Genomic DNA, 20,248 nt, shown 5'->3' with positions numbered 1-20,248 from the left:
CCTACCAGTCCGGAGTCCAACTGAGTGTGGGGCATTGTTGGTTCGTTTAGTCGGCTTAGTCCGTTTTCGAAGCTATTAAGTCCATGACCAAACTTCTACGACATTAGTATTTCGATATGCCTTACTCCATCCCAAGAAAATTCATGATCCCACAAAACCTTTCTCTCTTGTTCTCTTCTCTAGCCGCACCGTCTATATTCTCTCTCAAATAAATAGTTTTACAACACCTATTTTCTTTTGTGACAGATAATTTATTTATATAAATAATAGAGAGAGATATACACAACCGGTTACAATGTACTAGATCTACAAAATGTACATGTACCCTTAGAGAATTTACATAAATATGCATTCTGTAAATGGGCAAGAGAGCCAAGTGTTCTGATCAGCCCCCATACTTTTCCAAGTTCCAAACTTCGTCTAATGACAGTACTCTTTCATATTTTACAGTGTGTGGGACTGCTTAATCAATCAACACATTAGATTATAACTCCAACATCTACTGAGCTTTCGAAAGCTGCCACTTTCCTTAATTTGCCCAAGTTAATGATTTGCTAAACCTTGAATTATGTTTCCCATATGACAAAGGGATAGATAACTACAATCTAAAGTGCAAAAAATATATGATATATATGCAAGCGAGTAGCCAGGCAAGGACAACGGTTTTCCTCAACCTGAACTTCACTTAAAGGGCGCTCTTTCGAAAACAAAAAAAACAATAAACTTCACTTAAGGGGCATATGTAGGATCTCAAAAATGATCCCCAAAGTGAAAGACCTAAGAGAAATGTTAAAGAAACTCTTTTAAAAGTGGAAAGTTCTATAAACTTTCTGTTACATTATGTTTTTGACATCATATTTTATAATATTTTCTCAAAAATGACGTTAAAATATGAAGTGAGAGAGAATCTATAGAAAAATTTTGAAAGAGTTCTTAAGCATTTCTCAAGATGAAATTAAGCTATTTTTTAACTTCTTTCTCACTGGAAGTAAAGTTAAGTCATTATAATCACATGGGAAAAGGGCCACGTGACACATGATTTAAGGGCTTAATTATCTTTACTCTTTAATTTATTAACACTAAAAGGAGAGACAATTGCCCAGTTCCCCATGTATGGGATATGTTATTACAATATTTTTTAAAGGTTTCCCCCAAAAGAGAAGTTTTGGATTACCAAGAGGGGAAGAAGCTCCCTTGTTTCATACATTAAGGTGCAATGCCGCGTTACGAACCAGCCCCTACTAAAGCAAAATAAAAACTAAAAAAATAAAAAATAAATAGCTTGCCAACTAGTGAAAGTCTAAAAAAAGGCTAGATCACAAGTCAGATCTAGACCCAACTATCAAATTTTGGAGTCATGTACGAGACTCAAACGAAGACTCTTATAAGATTTAAAATTTTGGTTCCTATATTTTTCTTCTCACATTTATTATCTATAAATTAATATAATGTAAAAGAAAATAAATGAAATGAAGCATGGTGTGGTGGCTAAGTACTTAATTTTGGTTGCTATATTTTTTTTCACATTTGTTGTCTATAAATGAATATAACGCAAAAGAAAATAAATGAAATGAAGCATGGTGTGGTGGCTAAGTACTTATTTGCATCCATGTTTTTGAGTTTGAAACTTCTTGCTTTTCAATAAAACAAAACATAAGGTATTTAACCCAGTTGGAGCTGTAGAAATAAGAAGTGCAAGAACACCTATGCTAAGAGCTTAATTTGGTTAATTGGTGCACTTTGAATAGATATTCTTTATATACAGGTAAAATAAAATCATAAATGGTGGAGTCTCCCAAACTGGGGGCCTTGTGCAATGGCACCATTGACATACCCTCAAAGTCAGCTTTGTCACAAATGGTAGATTGTCTTAATGAACAGTGTTACTATATATTCGCGTTCAAATCACTCTCTTCTTTTAGTCTTGTTTAGAAAAATAATCACTTGAAAATATATATATATATATATATATATATATATATATATATATCCATTTTTATTTTTTTCTTTAATTGGTTAAATTATTTATTTTATTTTTGATAAATAGCTAAGCCTAGGCCGTAGGCATTCACTGTGGTTGGTGTTGAGGAGCCAAACCCCCACCTTTCATGATAGTCCTTGAAAAATTTCTTGGAAAACCTTTTGTAATTGCTAAGAAAGTGCTACATTATAAATTTACAAGTGGGAATTTACTTGTCATTCTCTTATTGGTTGCCTAGGATCGGCATTCATAATATTTATGGACAAGGATTATCTACCCTCCCACTTCCGGTGCCCTCTCGTGCCCTCCAGTTTGTGTGGTCACGGTTAAGTCACGTCAACATCTTATATTACTATTCATTTTTATCTTATTATCTCTATAAAAAAAACAATATAAAATGTTGACGTGGCTTAATCGTGACCACATAAAACAAGAGGGCACGAAAAAGCACCGAATATAGAAGGGCAGACAATCCTTGTCCAATATTTATAAAAGGATTTCTCTCGTGGAGAGACTGGATTATAATTTATATCAAACCCTAATTAGTCACTCACCAACCTCAAAACCCTAGATTAAAAAGGCCTTTGTGTTATGTTATTTTAACGTGGACCCCTACTTTGACCTTTCCTACATGGGACCAGGGCATTAGAATAATAGAATGAGATAGGTTGGCTATTAGGGCAGGGACAAAAGACAGCTGGTGGCAAGTAAATCACAGCCGTCCATGTAGAGGATAGTGGATGGGCATTATATATTTATCGAATTCTGCGGTTGGTTCAGGCACACACCGGTGAGGTTGCCGGTAGACTGGAATGGTGACGTTGATAGGTGTGAAAATGCATAAGCAAAAAATGTCTCGGTGTCATGCGTGCAAATCAGTAAAACGTTATCGTAATCAGGACAGAAATATATGGAATTATTATAAAGGGACACCTCATTTTTTGCATTATTTAATTCGAGGTACATTCGTGAGTTGGGAAGGCTGGAATTAAAAAAAAAAAAAACCTAATGAGTCATGGCCCCATGCTTAAATTACACACACACACACACACATATATATAAGTGACTTATAATGTAGTGTTATTAAACCTAAAAATATATATAAACTTTTGTTGATTAAATTATATGATAATTAATAGTAGTTATTGGGTAATCATATATATTTAAATATGTGCCTGCTTCACATGGCCTAGGGATTCTTGTGGGAAGACAAAAACCCTGTAGAGAACTGCATGGAGAATCCCAGTTTAATTTTGTTCTCTTGTGTGAGGGAGTGGGAGGGCTTGTCATGCAAGAACGTGGGGCAAGTGTTTGTCTGAAAACCAGTTAATAATTAATGGATTAGCAAATTAAAACTATGGGGATTATGTAGATTGGACCACTTAAATCTTAATTAAGACCCCTTTGCTTTTAGGAAACCCTGTTGAACTGGTCCGTAGAAGTCAGTTGGGGTCTTATTTTTCTAAGAAGTTTAAGCATACCATGACCAACTTGATCATGGTTGTAAATTTTGGGTTCTTAGCTAGCTACGTGTTTATTGATATAAAATTACAACAGATTGGCTAGGCCAGTAACACTTAATGTGGTGATTTGTTAAGTCAGGAAGAATTAACTTTGTCAAAATAGTTATTCAATGCGTACGTATAAATGATTTTGAATCACTGAATTAGTTAGTTTGAAACTTATGTGTGCAGACTGTGAATTTGTAGTTTATCGTGAGATTTACATCATTCAACATGTATCAATGATATTGAATGGTTGAATTAGTCGGTTTAAGACTTATGTGTGCGGATTGTAGATTATCAATTGGTGTAAGACTCTACCATGTGATTCACATCCATCAACCACTATCAATTATATCTTGTGAACATGTGGGTAACTAACCCCTTACTATTTGTTAGGTCCTTGTGGAATTCAAATTTTCAGTTCCACCTATTATGGTAGTGAGTGATACAGTGTACAGAAGGGAAAGTAATAAGAAATAGTAAGAAATACGGATGGCAACAATGGTCTTTTAAAGAATTCGTAAGCCAAAACCTTCAAGTTCCCCTGAGAGAGAGAGAGAGAGAGAGAGAGAGAGAGAGAGAGAGAGAGAGAGAGAGAGAGAGAGAGAGGAGATACTGTCATCATACGTACCTTTACCTTTGGTAGATTCTGAAAATGTCTAATCAAACATATATGATCATTGGTCCATTATACATTCAAATTCTAATCGAGAACCACCTCCCTCCCCCACAATATAATCCCAATACACACTAATAATATTTGTGTTTTAATAGTATAAGGGATAGAGAGAGACATTTGGGAATTTGTTTCTTAAAATTAAGGAAACCCCAAACCTTTATCTTTTGGTGAGAAGTCCTTAACCCTAAAAATGTCTAATCAAATGATGTTAATCACACGTATTATGTTATTATGTTATTTGAAGTGGTCGTACAAGACTCCAAAAAGCAACCCAACATTTGGACCAAAACAGAAGGCATTTTATCTGACCTATTACAACAAATATAGAATCAATTTAACCTTGTAATAAAACATACTTCATTAGGATTCTAACTCTAATCCTTGCCCTTCATCATTCCGACATGTTATATCAAAGCCCAGTTTATATGCCTCAGTTTCATCATAATCACCTTTTAAAAACGCTGATCACACTTTTATCTTTGTTTTTTAAAAGATTAACTAATTAATCATATTCTAGTGTCCTTGATTAATTCAGATGATTATTCAAAAGCAGCATATAAATATTTTTTAATGTGGGATGAGGATGAACTTTAGAGTTGTTACCAAAAACAACTGCAACATGGTGGCTTCTGAAATAGTTGAGAAATGCAAAGGAAACCCTCAAGTTTGATTCACATCGGCGTGTCATTTTATGGCAGGAGAGGCTCCACCTTGGCCACCAGATGAGAGGCTCCTTGGTTTGGCCAAACTTGAGGCTCTATTTTTATGGCATGTCTAGTTTGGTCAAGTTGACCTTGTCTATTACATTGAAATTTATTTGATTTGAAGACCTCCCAAAATTTATCTGTAGTGCTCTTTAAAATTTGTATTGTTTCACATCCTTTGGGATTGACATAAAAAAGATCACGATTTAGTGCGTAGTAACAATAATTTATATAGTACCCTATATATAGACGTTTTTCTTCTTCGATTTAAAAAGGTCAAGAGTCTAATTATAACTCATCATTGTTCTAGAAAACAAACAACGGATCGTAATAAAATATGGTCAATAAGCTTCCTCCTCATAGTTCTTTGATAACTTTCTCTTAACTGAGCGAGAGCGATCACAACCACGAAAAAAAACTGATTGCATGTGATATTTTTTGTATAAAAGTCACATGATTAATATAATAGATGCAATAAGTAAATATGGTCGTACGACCAACTAACTAAGATCTCAATTTTGATACTTTGTTAAAATATATACATTCGATCTAAAGAACAAATTAATGTATAATGATGAGGTCTAAGATGTTTTAAACCCTAATATTGTGATAGTTAAATTCTCGAGTATATAGTGTGTAAGTGTAACCATATAAGATATACTACATGTGATCTAATATCCTAGTAGATAGGGTGTTGAGTTTCTACCAATGGCAAAGCCAAGTACAGGGCTCCCCTAGGCTATAGCATAGGGAGAGTTTTTGTTCTTTAAGCTTAAAAATATTAATCTTTTGATTGTTTTATAATTTTTAAGGGAACTGTTATTAGCACACCAAAAATCTCATTTTACACTCCTCACAAGTGTATTTTTCTTTCTAATTATAGAAAGTTTGGAGTACCAAATGAGACTTTTAGAGTGCTAATAACAATTCCTAATTTTAATTGTCATATTCTACTTGGGAAATGAAAATTTTGAATCTTAAGGCTGCTTTTGAGGAAAATAAGAGCTAATAAATGTTGAATAAATTCATCACTTTAACCAATATTATAATTTAAAAGTAATAAGTTAAAACTTTCATGCTACAAATGGTTTCTTACTTTATTTACTTGAAAGTTTTGAGGTTAGAAGCTTAGAAAGCATAGTATGAATTTCTTGCTTCAATTGTTATTTTCATGTTTACTATTATATAACTTTACATAGGCAACAAAAGATTGAAAAATTGATGTAATAATTTTAGCTTAGCCCACCCTCCGAATAATTCTTGGCTATGCCATTGCCTATATGTCACAGGTTGGAAACTCCCCAATCTCCAATAATAGTACTTTATAAGATGTGCTACAAGACAATAGAACATTTCCCCCACGAACTCATTTCTTTGAAGGTTGGGCGGCAATATTGGGCAGGCGGGTCCTAAAGCACCACATGATCACTATCAAACGTTTTGGTAACACAAAAGAACAAGAACGAAGGCAACTCAAATTTGAAAGAAACCAAGAATAGTTGTTGAAGTTTCGAAACGTTCCTCCGAGAAATGCGGCTACTTGCCGCCTCTTTACTTTCCTATCACTTGTTTCTGAAACAAAGGAGAGAACTTTTTACTTTCATTTTTTTTTTTGGGCAAAGGTAATTCTTTTATTTTTCTGACAAAGAAAAAATACATAATATTTAGTATAACGATATATTGTACACACGAAGGGAGAGAGAGTTCGGCTAAGTCATACAATAGACAACTTAATTTGGTATCGAATTCGCCATCTACGAGATTCGAACCTAAGACTAAAACCTCTTACTTACAAGTAAAGAGAAATAGTACTAAACCGTACTATTGAATGGTTAATATATAATATTAAATTAACAAATAAAAATAAGCACCACAGTTAGCTCGATGACAAATAATTTATCATTAGCAATTCCGCCATTTCATATTAAACTCTCTCTCTCTCTCTCTCTCTCTCTCTCTCTCTCTCTCTCTCTCTTTGTTGCGTATGGAGAAGAGCTGTTTTGTATGAAAAGTCAGCTCCTCTCCTGATCTCTTCCAAACAATTCTCTCCCTCATCATAACTTTGTTTTTGAGAAGAACAGAAGAATCCAACATCAGCTTTCAAAAACCACATCTTTGCTCTCCTGCTCCTAATAATCAAAACCCATTTTGGGAACATATCAGTCTGTTGTGTATTGTCAATTGATTTTACAGTGAAATCTCAAATTTTTTCCTTTGTTTAATCAATTAGAAGCCACCCAAATACCAAGCCGAAGAATTGCATGCCTTTTAGGTCTCCTTTGGTGCAAATTTAACCTCCCAATATACTACAATAGGGTTCAAATGATATACTTGAACTTGAAGCTGCAGCTTTTGCCTTAAGAGTGTGTGTGTGTGTGTGTGTATCATGTGCAGCTTGTTCATGCCAACTACTAGGATGGAGAATTTTCAAGGTGATTTAACCGACATACTAAGAGCTGGTACTACTACTGCTACCGTTGGAGCTGATCCGTCTGATCATCAAGAACCTTACACCGACTCGTGGCACTTTCCATATGATCATCCCATGATATTCCCATCATCCTCATCAGCCATGGAAGAAGAAGAAGAAACTAAGGACAACTTTGGCGATCCATTTTTGTCGTACATGCGCGATCCGCTGCTTAACGAGCTAGACATATCAAGTTCCAGCCTTTTCAGCAGCCCCAATTGTACAGCTCGTGCGGAGGAAGGTGTTACAACTACTACTTTTGGTAGCGGTGGCGATGGCAGTCATCATGTACTTAGTCTTGGGCATCACAACCATCAAAGTGGCCGTGTTGTGGTTGATGGTGATCCAATAAAGAGGCCTTACAACATATTCTCACGGATGCTACAGATCTCTCCGAGTGCAAAGGTACCGGTGTCGCCGTGTGATTCTCCGGTGATGGGTGCATCAGTGTCGTCGTCTACTAGCGGGGTTAAAACATCGTCAGCTTCTGCTGCCATGGTTGCAAGCGACATGATTATTAATGGGAACAGCTCATCAGCAGCAAAAGGTTGCTTGCCTGAGAACACTGGGATGCAGATCTCATCTCCACGGAATCCGGGTATCAAGCGAAGGTAAGGACCCATGAGAGAGCATTTAATATTTCTTACAACTTGACCATGATTCCATGAATTAATTATTCTAACTAGTAAATAATTACTGGTATATAAATTAATCCTGATTGGTAATTAAGGTTGCATTATCATCATCATCATTTCATAGATCAACAACCTTGATGAAAAATTGCCTTATATGCAACTTGGGTTTTGATTTGTACATGGAGAAAATCTAAGAATAGGGTTTGTTATTTAAAGCGTTTCTTAGTTATTATGAATATAAACAGGGTTTAGGGTATAGCAAAATAGGCTAGAGCAGTATGCTCTTCTTGCACTCAAGTTCGAGTCTTCTTCTTGTAATTTTTTTTTTTAGTACAACAATATATTTTACACTAAAAGGAAGAAGATTCGGTTAAGTCACACAATAGGCAACCTAATTTGATATTGAATTCACCATCCACGAGATTCAAACCTAAGACCTCTTACTTACAAGTGAAGAGTGAGACCACCATATTGTAGTACTGAGTGGTTCCTTCTTGTAATTTAGATAACTTTAGATTGAGCTTCACTTGTCTAAAATAAAATATATCAAATATTGTTAGGTTTTGACTAGCTCTAGAGTCTTCAATCTTGAAGATGGTGTAGCTCTCTAACACTGTTTTTCAGGTGAGATTGTTAAATAGTGACAAGCGTGAAAATTACTATCTAGCATATAGATAACTAAACATGATATGTATCTTTGTCTTTGTGGGTTTTAATCAAAGCCTGAAAAGGTATGGGGCTTTGCTTTGTGTCACAATAACAATCACACACATAGCTTTCATCTTTATGTATCCGGAAACTACTTCCCCCCACCCAATACACACCGCCTGAAAGGATCACTCACTGTTTTTCGATTGGTATTGGTCTTCCTTTGGAATATACCATCTATCACTTCATCCTTTCAATTTCAACAAAAACAGGGATGGAAAATGAGATATTTCATCCGCTCCCACCAATTTAATATAAATTAAGTGAGTTTAATTTTAACGTACGTAACTCTACATGAATCATACTTAACTATCTTTAATTACTTATATCAGCAGGAAGAGCCAGGCAAAAAAGGTGGTGTGCATTCCAGCGCCAGCAGCTGCAAACAGCAGGCCTACTGGAGAAGTAGTTCCGTCTGATCTGTGGGCATGGAGAAAGTACGGTCAGAAACCCATCAAAGGGTCACCTTATCCAAGGTTAGTAAGTTTCACTTGTCATCATCTCTCTCTCTCTCTCTCTCTCTCTCTCTATATATATATATATATATATATATTATATACAAATACTTGAAAAAAGTTTCATATTCACTTGTCATATAATAGAAAGTTCCTATGTAATTAAAACTGAGGACTTGCCAGCATATCTCACTGACAACCATGAATGGTTGTGTCCCCTTTTCTTTGATCATATCCATTTCCATTAAATTCTAAATTCAAAATAGGGTTTTAGTTCACTACGAGTGACGCGCCCTTATGTTAGCCCGATAAAAAGATTTTGTGCTTCGGAGTATGAGATTGTACGAATTTTTTAACCGTTTAATTTTAATTTTTATAATTTTTAAATAAAGATCTAATGTTTCAAAAGTTCGAATCAGTATATCCCTATCCATACTCTGAGGCTCTATGTATAGAAGTCCCTAGTCCGTGTAGAGTGAGAAGTGGAAAACTAGGCTAGGGTTAAAATAGGTCAATGTAGCTAATTTTCACACTCATAAATTTTCATTTATGGAACTAATCTGCGGATAACCTTTTCTTTTGGGAGCATTTTTTATCACCACCATTCAGTGTGGTGTATACTCACCATCCTATTTATCATCGTTAAATGAGTTTGAATTTCGAGATTCATGTAGTGAATAAGCACAAATCTTAAAATTCAAACTCATCTAATGATGATAAATAAGATGGTGAGCATACACCACATTAAATGGTGATAAGCAAAAATGCGTTTTTTTCTTTTCATGTATACCACTTATTTATACATAGCATTTGGATAGGAAAAAAAAAAAAAAAAAAAAAAAACCTAAATAAATAGAACTGCACCGAAAAGTGCGACAATCATTTTCCATCAAACTCAAACCACTTACCTTTATTTTAAGGAAAGAACTTGGTTGCTGAATCTACAGCAGCCAAGTTGTGTTCTTATTTTAATTTGAATTATTCTAGTGTAGCGAAAGTTTGCGTCTTAAAAAAATATGTGGACAAAAAGAATAGTGAATTCACGACCCTATTTGTAAGTAGCACAGAAACTCAGCATTAGTACCAGTCAGTTTTGTAGAATATCCCCTCAAAGTGACTATTACTAGTTGATATGTGATGAAAGTAATATGAAGGATTTGATCAACATTAATCATCATTATAATCATAACAATCATCATCTATATATTAGGCAATGACATTGAACTTAACCTTAACTAAGTCAATCGATGTGTTTGATACTACTTGCAGGGGTTACTATAGATGTAGCAGCTCAAAGGGTTGCTCAGCAAGGAAACAAGTAGAGCGTAGCCGGACGGATCCAAATATGTTGGTCATCACGTACACTTCTGAACACAACCATCCATGGCCTACTCAGAGAAATGCCCTAGCTGGCTCAACCAGATCCCAGCCATCCAAAAAAGGTGGCGCCGCTGCCTTGAAGATCTCTCCCGATAGCTCTCATCAGCCTCATCAAAAGCCAACTAGCCCAACAAAGGAAGAACAAAATGAGAATGTGAATGATAATGATGATAATCATATGTCCCCAACAGTTATTACAGCTGGAAGTGCTTCAACAGTGAAGGAAGAATTTGAGGACATTGAAAAGCAATTAGAGCTTGATCATCATCATCAGCAATTAGGGTTTGCTTATAGACCATCTATGCCTGATGAGCAGTCCAACCAGTCACACCATCCTGATGACTTCTTTGCTGATTTAGGAGAAATTGAGGCTGACCCACTTAACCTCTTGTTTTCACAATGTTTCTCGGTAGATGAGCAGCAGCAAAAGGGAGGCAAGGCTGCAGAGCCCTTAGATCCATTCAATCTCTTAGATAATTGGTCAGGAGATCAAAACACCAACAATACTTCATTTGCTGAAGCTAAGAGGCGGTTATAACAAGGCCAAGACTAATCACCCTGAAAAGATATCATCAACTCCCCTAAAACAAGAGTTAAGAGTTTACTCTTTTTAAGTTAGTTTTTGTTCTTTCTTTTTGGTGGTGCAGTTTAAAACCTAGTCCTTGTGGTTTGAATTGAGTTTTACATGTTGGGGTGGGGTTCTAATTTTTTTCTTCACTTTTTTATAAGTTTTTTTTTTTATTTTATAATTTTGGGTTCTTGTTATTTACCAGAATAGAATCAGGGATTTGGGAAGAGAGGTGATGTGAAAAGAAGAAGGGACCTGGATCCTTTCCGGATCCATGCATCTTAATTTTAGGAATCCATCAATTCAGATAATTAAAATTTAATCTAATAGTTAAAAACAGAAATTTATTTTAAAATTATAATAATTTTAATTATTTGATCAAATTTTAATAACTCGAATTAATAGATCCTTAAAATTAGAATACATGGATTCCGGAGAAGAGAGGGAGAGAAGGTAGTTGGTTGATTGGGAGCAGAACCAATGAGTCCCACATTCCCTTTGGAATTTTAGTGGATGGGACAGAAAGCTGAAGAACAGAAGGATTCTACAGTGGAAACAAGTACCTCCATCAGAGACGAGACTGGAAAGCTCAGTCTCTGAGTGTGTGATAGGATAGATTGATGTGAAGATGGGACTTGCCTTTATTATTCATCCTTTAAAGTGGAAAGAATTATTCAACCAGAAACTTTGGTCATGTGGGTGGGTATTCTAAAAAGAAAAAGAAACAAGCTTATTTTTATTGTTTTTGGTAAGAGATTTCAAGGAAAAAAATACAAAACAAAAAACGGAAAATTTTATTTTAATTCTTGTTACTTTTTGAATAAAACTTTTGTGTAAGATTAAAAACTAATTAATTCTTGACATTTAATTGTAATTTTTGAATATTAAATAGATTATAATAATTATTGAGTTTTTTGTTTGTAGGTTATACATTAATTCTCATAAATAATAAAAATGTTATTTATCATTGTTCCCACAATAAGAAAAGTCATATATTTTTCATTGTGCATGAATTTCTTCATATATATGTATATGCATATTATGTACATATTGATACTATAGTTATGCACTAACACATTTGTACAGATACATTCGTACCGAAACTTACATACCGATACTTCTGTACTTATGAGTAAAATAAGGTACCTAAAGTTATGTACTGATACATTCATACCAAAACTTCTGTACCTATGAATAAAATAAGGTACCGAAAGTTATGCATAAATTGTTTTTGTTTTGTTGTTGAATTTTTTTTAAAATAAGAATTTGAATTTTGAATGAATTTGTATCTATTAATAGAATTGGAGCACACAAAACAAACATTCATTATGAATGGGTAAAGAATTTCGAATGGTAAGTTTATAAATAATATGAATGTGCTATAATTACTTAAATATGGTAAGTTTTAAAAATAAGAACTTATATTATATTTTGAAAACTCTTCAGGTTAAAATCTAAAAAAAATCTTATTGAAACGCTAAAATCTGAACGGCCTAACAAAAAAATTGAAAAGATGACAAAAGAATCTAAGGAAGAAAGAAGGAATTACTAAGGAAAAGCTTGACTTTTCTCATCAGTTTAGTCTAGGGATGTGTAAATGTGAGATTGATAAAATACATGCTTTGGGTTCCTCACATTTCTGTTTCTTTTATTATCATCTAAGTTGTTGTGCTTACTTTGGAGATTGTTTACTAGTGTATTACTATTGCTTAATCGAATATTAGATTGTTTTTGTTTTTTCAGGAAACAAAATTACTATTCATAACTGGCTCTTTATCGTTTTTTTTTTAATTTTTTTAAATCTTAAGAAATGTTAAAAAGACTCTTTCAAAATGGAATTCTTTATGAACTCTTTGTCATTTTATAGTTTAACATCAATTATCGAAGCAACCTTATAAAACATTCTGCTAAAAGCATAAGATGGAAGAAAGTCTAAGAGCAATTACAGCGTTGGAGCCCTCCCCCCTGGCAATGCACTATTCAATCCACCTAATGAACAGTAATTGCCCTTAATGAACAGTAAGTAGCCCTGGCAATAGAAGTTGCATCTCCACCGTTACACTTCAATAGCCCTGGCAATAGTCAATAAAATATTAGTATTTTTTTTATTTATAAAATAATAAAAAATAATTTTAATTGTAATATCGGATAAGATTTTTAATCGTTCTCGTTGCGCCACGTGTCATTATCCGAAGTATTATTAAATAATACAAAATAATACAATTATTGGTGATGGATTTCTAATAAGATTATTAACCAATCACGTCGCGCCACGTGTCATAATCTGTTCAAAATCTTTGACGATAGATTTCCATCAGATTTTTAACGAATGACGGCATGCCACATGTCATAATCTGTTCACAATCTTTGAGGATAGATTTCCATCAGATTTGTAACGAATGACGGCATGCCACGTGGCATTATGCACAACCTAATCCTTTCTGAATCCTTTATACAATCCACCATCCATCCTCATAATAAAAATAAGTAACAAATAAATAAATAATACAAACAACATAATTATAATGTAAGTCGGTAACAAATAAATAATACAAACAACATAATTATAATGTAAGTCGGTAACAAATAAATAATACAGACCATAAATAATAAATTATGTAGGTAACAAATAAATAATACAAATAATAAATAATAAATAACAAATAAATAATACAAACAATAAATAATAAATTATGACGGTAACAAATAAATAATACAAACAATAAATAATAAATTTTGTACGTAACAAATAAATAATACAAACAATAAATAATAAATTATGACGGTAACAAATAAATAATACAAACAATAAATAATAAATTATGTAGGTAACAAATAAATAATACAAACAATAAATAATAAATTATGTAGGTAACAAATAAATAATACAAACAAATAATTATAATGTAAATTTGGGTATCAAATAAATAATATATTGTTACCTGATCCGAGTAATTTTCCCCACTTCGAATATTACTACTAGCTTGTGCCAAGGCGTCTCTCCACGTACTAAACGATTGGCTAAGTAATTTCCAACGACTGGACATCGATTCTTTGGTTTTTTTCCCACCAATTTTCTCAAGAAAATTGGTATGAATAAGACTCCACATTTCTCGCAACTGCATCTCATTACCCGTAAGCGAACTATGAGTAACTTCAACCCAGCTAGTACACAACGCAACATCTTCAATAAGCGACCAATTCGTACCTGCACCAGTGGTCATTTTGTTGAAAAAAAAGGATTCAAACTTTGAGACAAAGAAAGGAATGTGATTGAAAGTAGTTGAGAAAATATGAAATTGTTATGTAAGGTAGATGATAATGAGAAGGTATTTATAGAAAAGTAAAAACAATTTTTTTTACAATTTTTTTCAGATTTTTCAGATTTTTTTTTGAATTTTTTTGAATTTTTTTGAATTTTTTTTAAATTTTTATTCAATTAATTAATCTCTGCCGTTGGATATAAAAAAATTTGAATTCCAACACTTCAGATTGTGCCACGTGTCACAACGGTAACTCTTCAGATTTTTAAAACTATTTTTTCTTTTATTTTTTTTATTTATAAAGCATTTTAATATCCACCGTTGATCTCAGATCGAACGGCGGATATTAAATCTGACTTTTTTTTTTTTTTTTTTACCGTTGAGATCGAACGGTCTAAATAAAGTGACCGTTGAGATCTAACGCACCGTGGGAAGCCACGTGGCTTCCCAACGGTAACTGACAGAAATTTTTTTTTATGATTTTTGTGTTAGCGACGCACCCCCACGCGCAGGTGGGGTGCACGCGCCTGACACAAAAAAAATTAAATAATGCGCTGACGCCACCCTGGCGTCAGCCTTGCGTCACCCCCACCTCGGGCTCTCGGGCTGGCAATCCACCACGGGCCCGGAGCTCGGGCCTCCCCCTTCCATCGGGCTGGGCTACGCTGGACCCTCCCCCCGGCCCTCGGGCCCCTCGTTTCTCCCCTGTCCCCCGAGCAATACCCAACGGTGGGCTTGCTCTAAAGAATTCTACTTTTTAGAGAGTCCGTTGAACATGTCTTTAGTCGTTAACAAATCATGGTTTAATCTTTTTGCATGCCAAATTGTTATCTAGCTATCTGTGATCCTGTGGATTTTATCAAAGCATGCACGTAATTTTTTTAAAGTTCTGACTAGGTAAAAAGAAAAAGTTTTGCAAGATTGTGGCCGTTGACAGCCTTATAGAACATTTTTCTGGTCAAAGGTGATTTTAGAACATTAAAAAAGACAAATAGGTAGGTGATTTTCAGAACTAGTTCAACTAAAAGAAGCTCTACATGGACATGGTCTTCAAAGTCACTATACTGTTCATAAGAAGTTCGTGCATCTTGGCAGGGCCGTGCCAGGCCCAGTGCGGGCAGGACGACCGTCTGGGGCTCAAAAAAAATGGAGGCATCAAAATTATTAGGATGATATATTTATATATGTTTTCATAAGAGTATAAATTTATAAAATTTGGTTCAATGACACATAAATTTAACTAGAAGTGGTGGTTTTGTCATTTGAAAATAATGAGGAGGTCTTGGGTTCAAAACATCACCTGTGCTTATTTACTTTCTAATTTTTACAAATTTCTTTTCATAAGAGTATAAATTTATAAAATTTGGTTAAAGGATTAAGAAGTTTAATTAAAAGCAATGATTTTTGTTGTTTAAAATTGAAGGGAGGTCCTAAGTTCGAAATGCTATGTGCATGTTTATTCTTTTCAATTTTTACAAATTTTTGTTTGATTGTTAATTTATTTTTAGTTACCAGCTAGTAGCTATATGGGTTGTTATTTTTAAATATTTGTTTCAATTCAAGTCTAATCTTCAACAATGAGTAATACGTAGACCAAATTTTTAGAGCAAATTTGCAAATTATATGACGTGTTGTCAAAAGGTTTGATTTAGTGACTATTCATTACTAATACATATAAATTACAGACTCGAAAATATCATTATTTTTTTAGTCCCATATTGACATGGTTAGTAAATAAGAAAAAACGCCTCACGATTTATACAAAAATACTTTCAAAGTTCGTATGGAAAACAAAAGTCATCATCTATCTACTTGTAAGCCCGGAGTTTTTTGGTTTCTTTCTCTTGATATAAAATAAATTAGTCTTTCTATGTTTCTAAATTATTAAGTTTGAAGTGCTTTTCTAAGTATAATTTTATTGAAGTCTTACGTGAGAAAATAAATAATTTTCTTATATAAAGTTAGGGCACTTTTTTGACGTTGCCCTGGGCCTAAAAAATCTCTGGATTAGACTTGCATCTTGGACTTATATGTGATTCGTGTGAACAAAAGAGTGGTGAATTCACTTATTTTGTGTGTCGGTAAACAAATATGAGAGTAGGTACCAAATCCAATATTAAAATTGTATAATAAACCCTAAACATATATTGCACAAGAACTTAAGACTTGCTTTTCTCTTAAGACATTACTTTGCTCACGTACTCGTATATTTTTTTCGGTTGATATTGCAAAACGATGTTGTTTAAGGTTTAGTAAATAATATATTTTTAAATTGACGAATGCCAGGAACTAGTTTAGACTAACTACAATTCATACTTTTTAGGTTTGGAGTGATTTCAAAAGGATCATTTTGGTTCTGGTCCATAATCAACCTAATTGTTAGACTTAAATTTTGTTTGTTTAAATATTTTGGTCGAGATCCTTAATATTAATTAAGAGATTTAATTCATGCAGTTATGCATTTAATATCCCTCAAATTATGAAATTTAAACAAATTCAGATAATATTTTTAAAATATAATAAATACTTAAAAATAAATTTTAGAGAGTAACATTGTTCTTCACAAAATTATAGCAAGAAAATAATGTACCCAACCCACATAATTATTAACATATTTTAAAAAATAACAACTGATATATTTTAAAACATAAAATAAATACATATAATTAGTGACACACCCCAACCCGGAATGTCCACTAGGACTCCGAATCGACCTGTGCTGGCCGACACCTGGAAGGTGATGAAGCCAACACAGCTTGATTCAGAGTTCTAGTGGACATTCCGGGTCGGGGTGTGTCAATTTGGTATCAGAGCCAATCCCTAACCAGAAATGTGCTGACAAGGACGTCAGGCCCCTAAGGGGGATGGATTGTAACATCCTACATCACCCAGGGGAGTGGATCATGTAAGCCTTATATGTATATTCTCATCTCCACCTAGCACGACGCCTTTTGGGAGCTCACTGGCTTCGGGTTCCGTAGGAACTCCGAAGTTAAGCGAGTTCTTGTGTGAGTTCCCATAAACAAAACCGTGAGGGCATGGTCGGGGCCCAAAGCGGACAATATCATGCTACGGTGGAGTCGAGTCCGGGATGTGATGGGGGCCCGGGGCGGGATGTGACAATTAGCATGGATACATTTAGCAAAATTAAAAATGGGTACAAATAAATTAAAAATATATGGGTACAAATACCAATAACATTTTAAAATATATGGGCACAAAAATAATTTAATATATGGGTACAAATTAAAACTGAAAAGATAATTGGTCAAATTAAAAAAGGGTTGCAAATTAAAAATAGGTACAAACTAAAAATAAAAATATATGATAAAAAATTTAGCATGGCTAAATATAAATATACCAAATGTAACATTTGTAACACTAATTAGCCGAACTCCTCATCTCCCTAGTGCAAAAATTCAATATACTAAAAAGAAACTATAAATAAGTATTTGGATTTGCAGGTTTAAATAATTTGGCAATTCAAAGTTTTTGGGAACTAGAAATTAATGTAGGCAAACATATCAACAAAATGCTTTTGCAGAAACTGATCAATTTTTCCGAAATTCTTCTTGGTAAATTTCCTTCTTGATCAAGTGACTAGTTGTGTGTCTGGTTTCCTTTTTATGATCAATGTTGATATTTAACTTATAATATTGTATACTATATGAAATGAAACTAGGACTAACGAGTGTTCTTTTTTGCTTTTATTTCTTATATCACAGGAGACCATGAAGAGGGACGGGGATGCAATAACTTCGGATTAGAAAAAAGAAATTCAAATTTGAGACGTCCTCCGAACCTACTGTATCACGATTTGATCTTGCATGCACGTCCAAACATTATGCCTCCTTTGGTAATGGAAGCAACCTTTCACTCAGTTTATTGGGAAATAGTGGCACCAAGTTCTGTCAAATCGATCAACTTTGCGTACATGTTCTCATATATACCCCTTACAATTTGACACTTAGGAAAGAAGAGTCAAAAAAGTTCTCCATAAATGGTTTCACGTTCTTGATTGATGGGGTAAGAGTCATTATGCATACCGAAGATTGGTTGCAACTGGGTTAATGGGAGTGACTGTGACCATGATTTTGAAAAGAAAGAATTGGAGTTATAATTTATGGCATGCCATAAAGTTTCATGACCATTTTATACTCCTTTTGAAATGTTTGGTGATTTTTTACTCATCACAAAATCTTACGACATTTGTTCATATATATGCACTTGAAAGATCATTCAATGTCTTCATATATATATAGATGCTTGGTAATATACCAATTGCAGGAACAATATATATATATATATATATATATATGGGATGGAGAAGTAGCACATTTTTTCTACATAATTTTTTATATACGTTTTTAAGGAACTAACTTTGTAATGTATTTTAGTAATTCAAACCGTTTATCTTTTAGGTCTTACCACACTATAGGCAGGAGCTTTCTTTTGCTCTAGCTGACACTTTAGAAAGTATTCTTTATGACATTTTTTAAGCCACTATTCTAACATTTTGAAAGCGAGCAAATAATAATTTCTATTCTTTAACTGTATGCACAAATTTCATGGTTTTTTTTTTTTATTGTTAAAAAAAGTTCTCTACATTATGATTAAGCAATTACATAATCCAAGTATCGATAATATCATCAAGTTATTGCAATCGTAATCTCACTTAAAATTACTTTATTCTCAAGTTATTATCACCAAATATCTCTCACAACTATAAGATTTATTTTTGTAGCGATCACTAGATTCACAACAACTGAAAATGGCTAGTTGTCCCTGCAAAATAATAAAAAAAAATGATCAAAAATGACATTGGTGGTGTTTGCAAAAGCTTGTGTGTTATTTAAGAAACTTGACAGAATTAAGAGTGAAAGTACAAAAAAAATTTATGTGTCTGCACCACGATCTTACGGTCAAACATAATAATTTGTTATTATTGAAATCATTTACACAGGATCAGCAAAACGACTTTTAACATCCTATTCTTTTGCCTCTCAGTTAAGTTTTCATCTTTTTTTGGTTTGAATATATAGAGATTTCAACTCATGTTTTAATTATTTAGAAGATAAAAAAGCAATAAATAATGAATATATGTAAACATCTAGTCGATGAATTTATAAGGTATGGTACAGTAACAATTCGAAGTTTTGATGGTCAGAACATGCAGTGGTTTGGCTTATCTTTTATATTGTGCGCCCTCTATTATTTATGTGGGACCTATAAATGTACCGTCCGTCTCATCAACCCCAATCTTTTTGTATATTACTACATTAGGGTTTGTTGGCCATATATGACTTTGATGATTTTGTGTTGAAATTTTTGGTTTTTAATAACAATAATATTGTATTATCACTTAGTATTACAATCTAGTAAGATTTATCTTTGCTTGTAAGTGAGAGGTTTTAGGTTCGATTCTCGTCAAAGGCAAATTTTAACCTCATTATTGCTAGCCCGTTATAAGACTAAACTCACCCCTTCGTTTTAGTGTAGATAATATTATTTGTTTATTGCCTCAAAATAATAATATTGGTTGTCTACATAATTAGTTCCATGACACGTGTGGGTCGTGAAGCTATACATGTCAAAATTCAAAAATCTCATCTCTTTTAGCAAGACGCGTGTTAAATTTGAAAACCCAAGAATATAACTGCGCAGGCCAAAAGTGTGAGGTGTGATATCACTTTTCCAACCAAAAAAAAAAATATTCTAGTTTTACCAATTAATATATAAGAATATTGATGAGAATTCAAATTTGAGACCTCGAACATAAACACATATAGGCATGAATTAGAGACTTTTGATGATTTGACTGTGGCTTATTATGTAGCCTCTACTTATATGAGAAAGTTACTAGCATTCTTTCACGTTTAATGCAGATTCACCAAAAGCTT

General features: G+C 33.5%; 1 protein-coding gene across 1 annotated transcript; it reads left to right on the top strand.

Moving 5' to 3' along the window:
* Positions 1-6,916: 6,916 nt before the first annotated feature.
* LOC137726863 (probable WRKY transcription factor 14) lies at positions 6,917-11,770 on the top strand. Its single transcript, XM_068465817.1, has 3 exons — positions 6,917-7,950; positions 9,015-9,158; positions 10,407-11,770. Exons 1-3 carry the CDS (start codon positions 7,256-7,258, stop codon positions 11,053-11,055), a joined length of 1,488 nt encoding a protein of 495 aa, XP_068321918.1. The 5' UTR covers positions 6,917-7,255; the 3' UTR covers positions 11,056-11,770.
* Positions 11,771-20,248: the final 8,478 nt, after the last annotated feature.

The sequence above is a fragment of the Pyrus communis genome, chromosome 2 (assembly GCF_963583255.1).
Source record: "Pyrus communis chromosome 2, drPyrComm1.1, whole genome shotgun sequence".
Classification (NCBI taxonomy): Eukaryota; Viridiplantae; Streptophyta; class Magnoliopsida; order Rosales; family Rosaceae; genus Pyrus; species Pyrus communis.
This window is presented reverse-complemented; position numbering and strand designations above follow the sequence as displayed.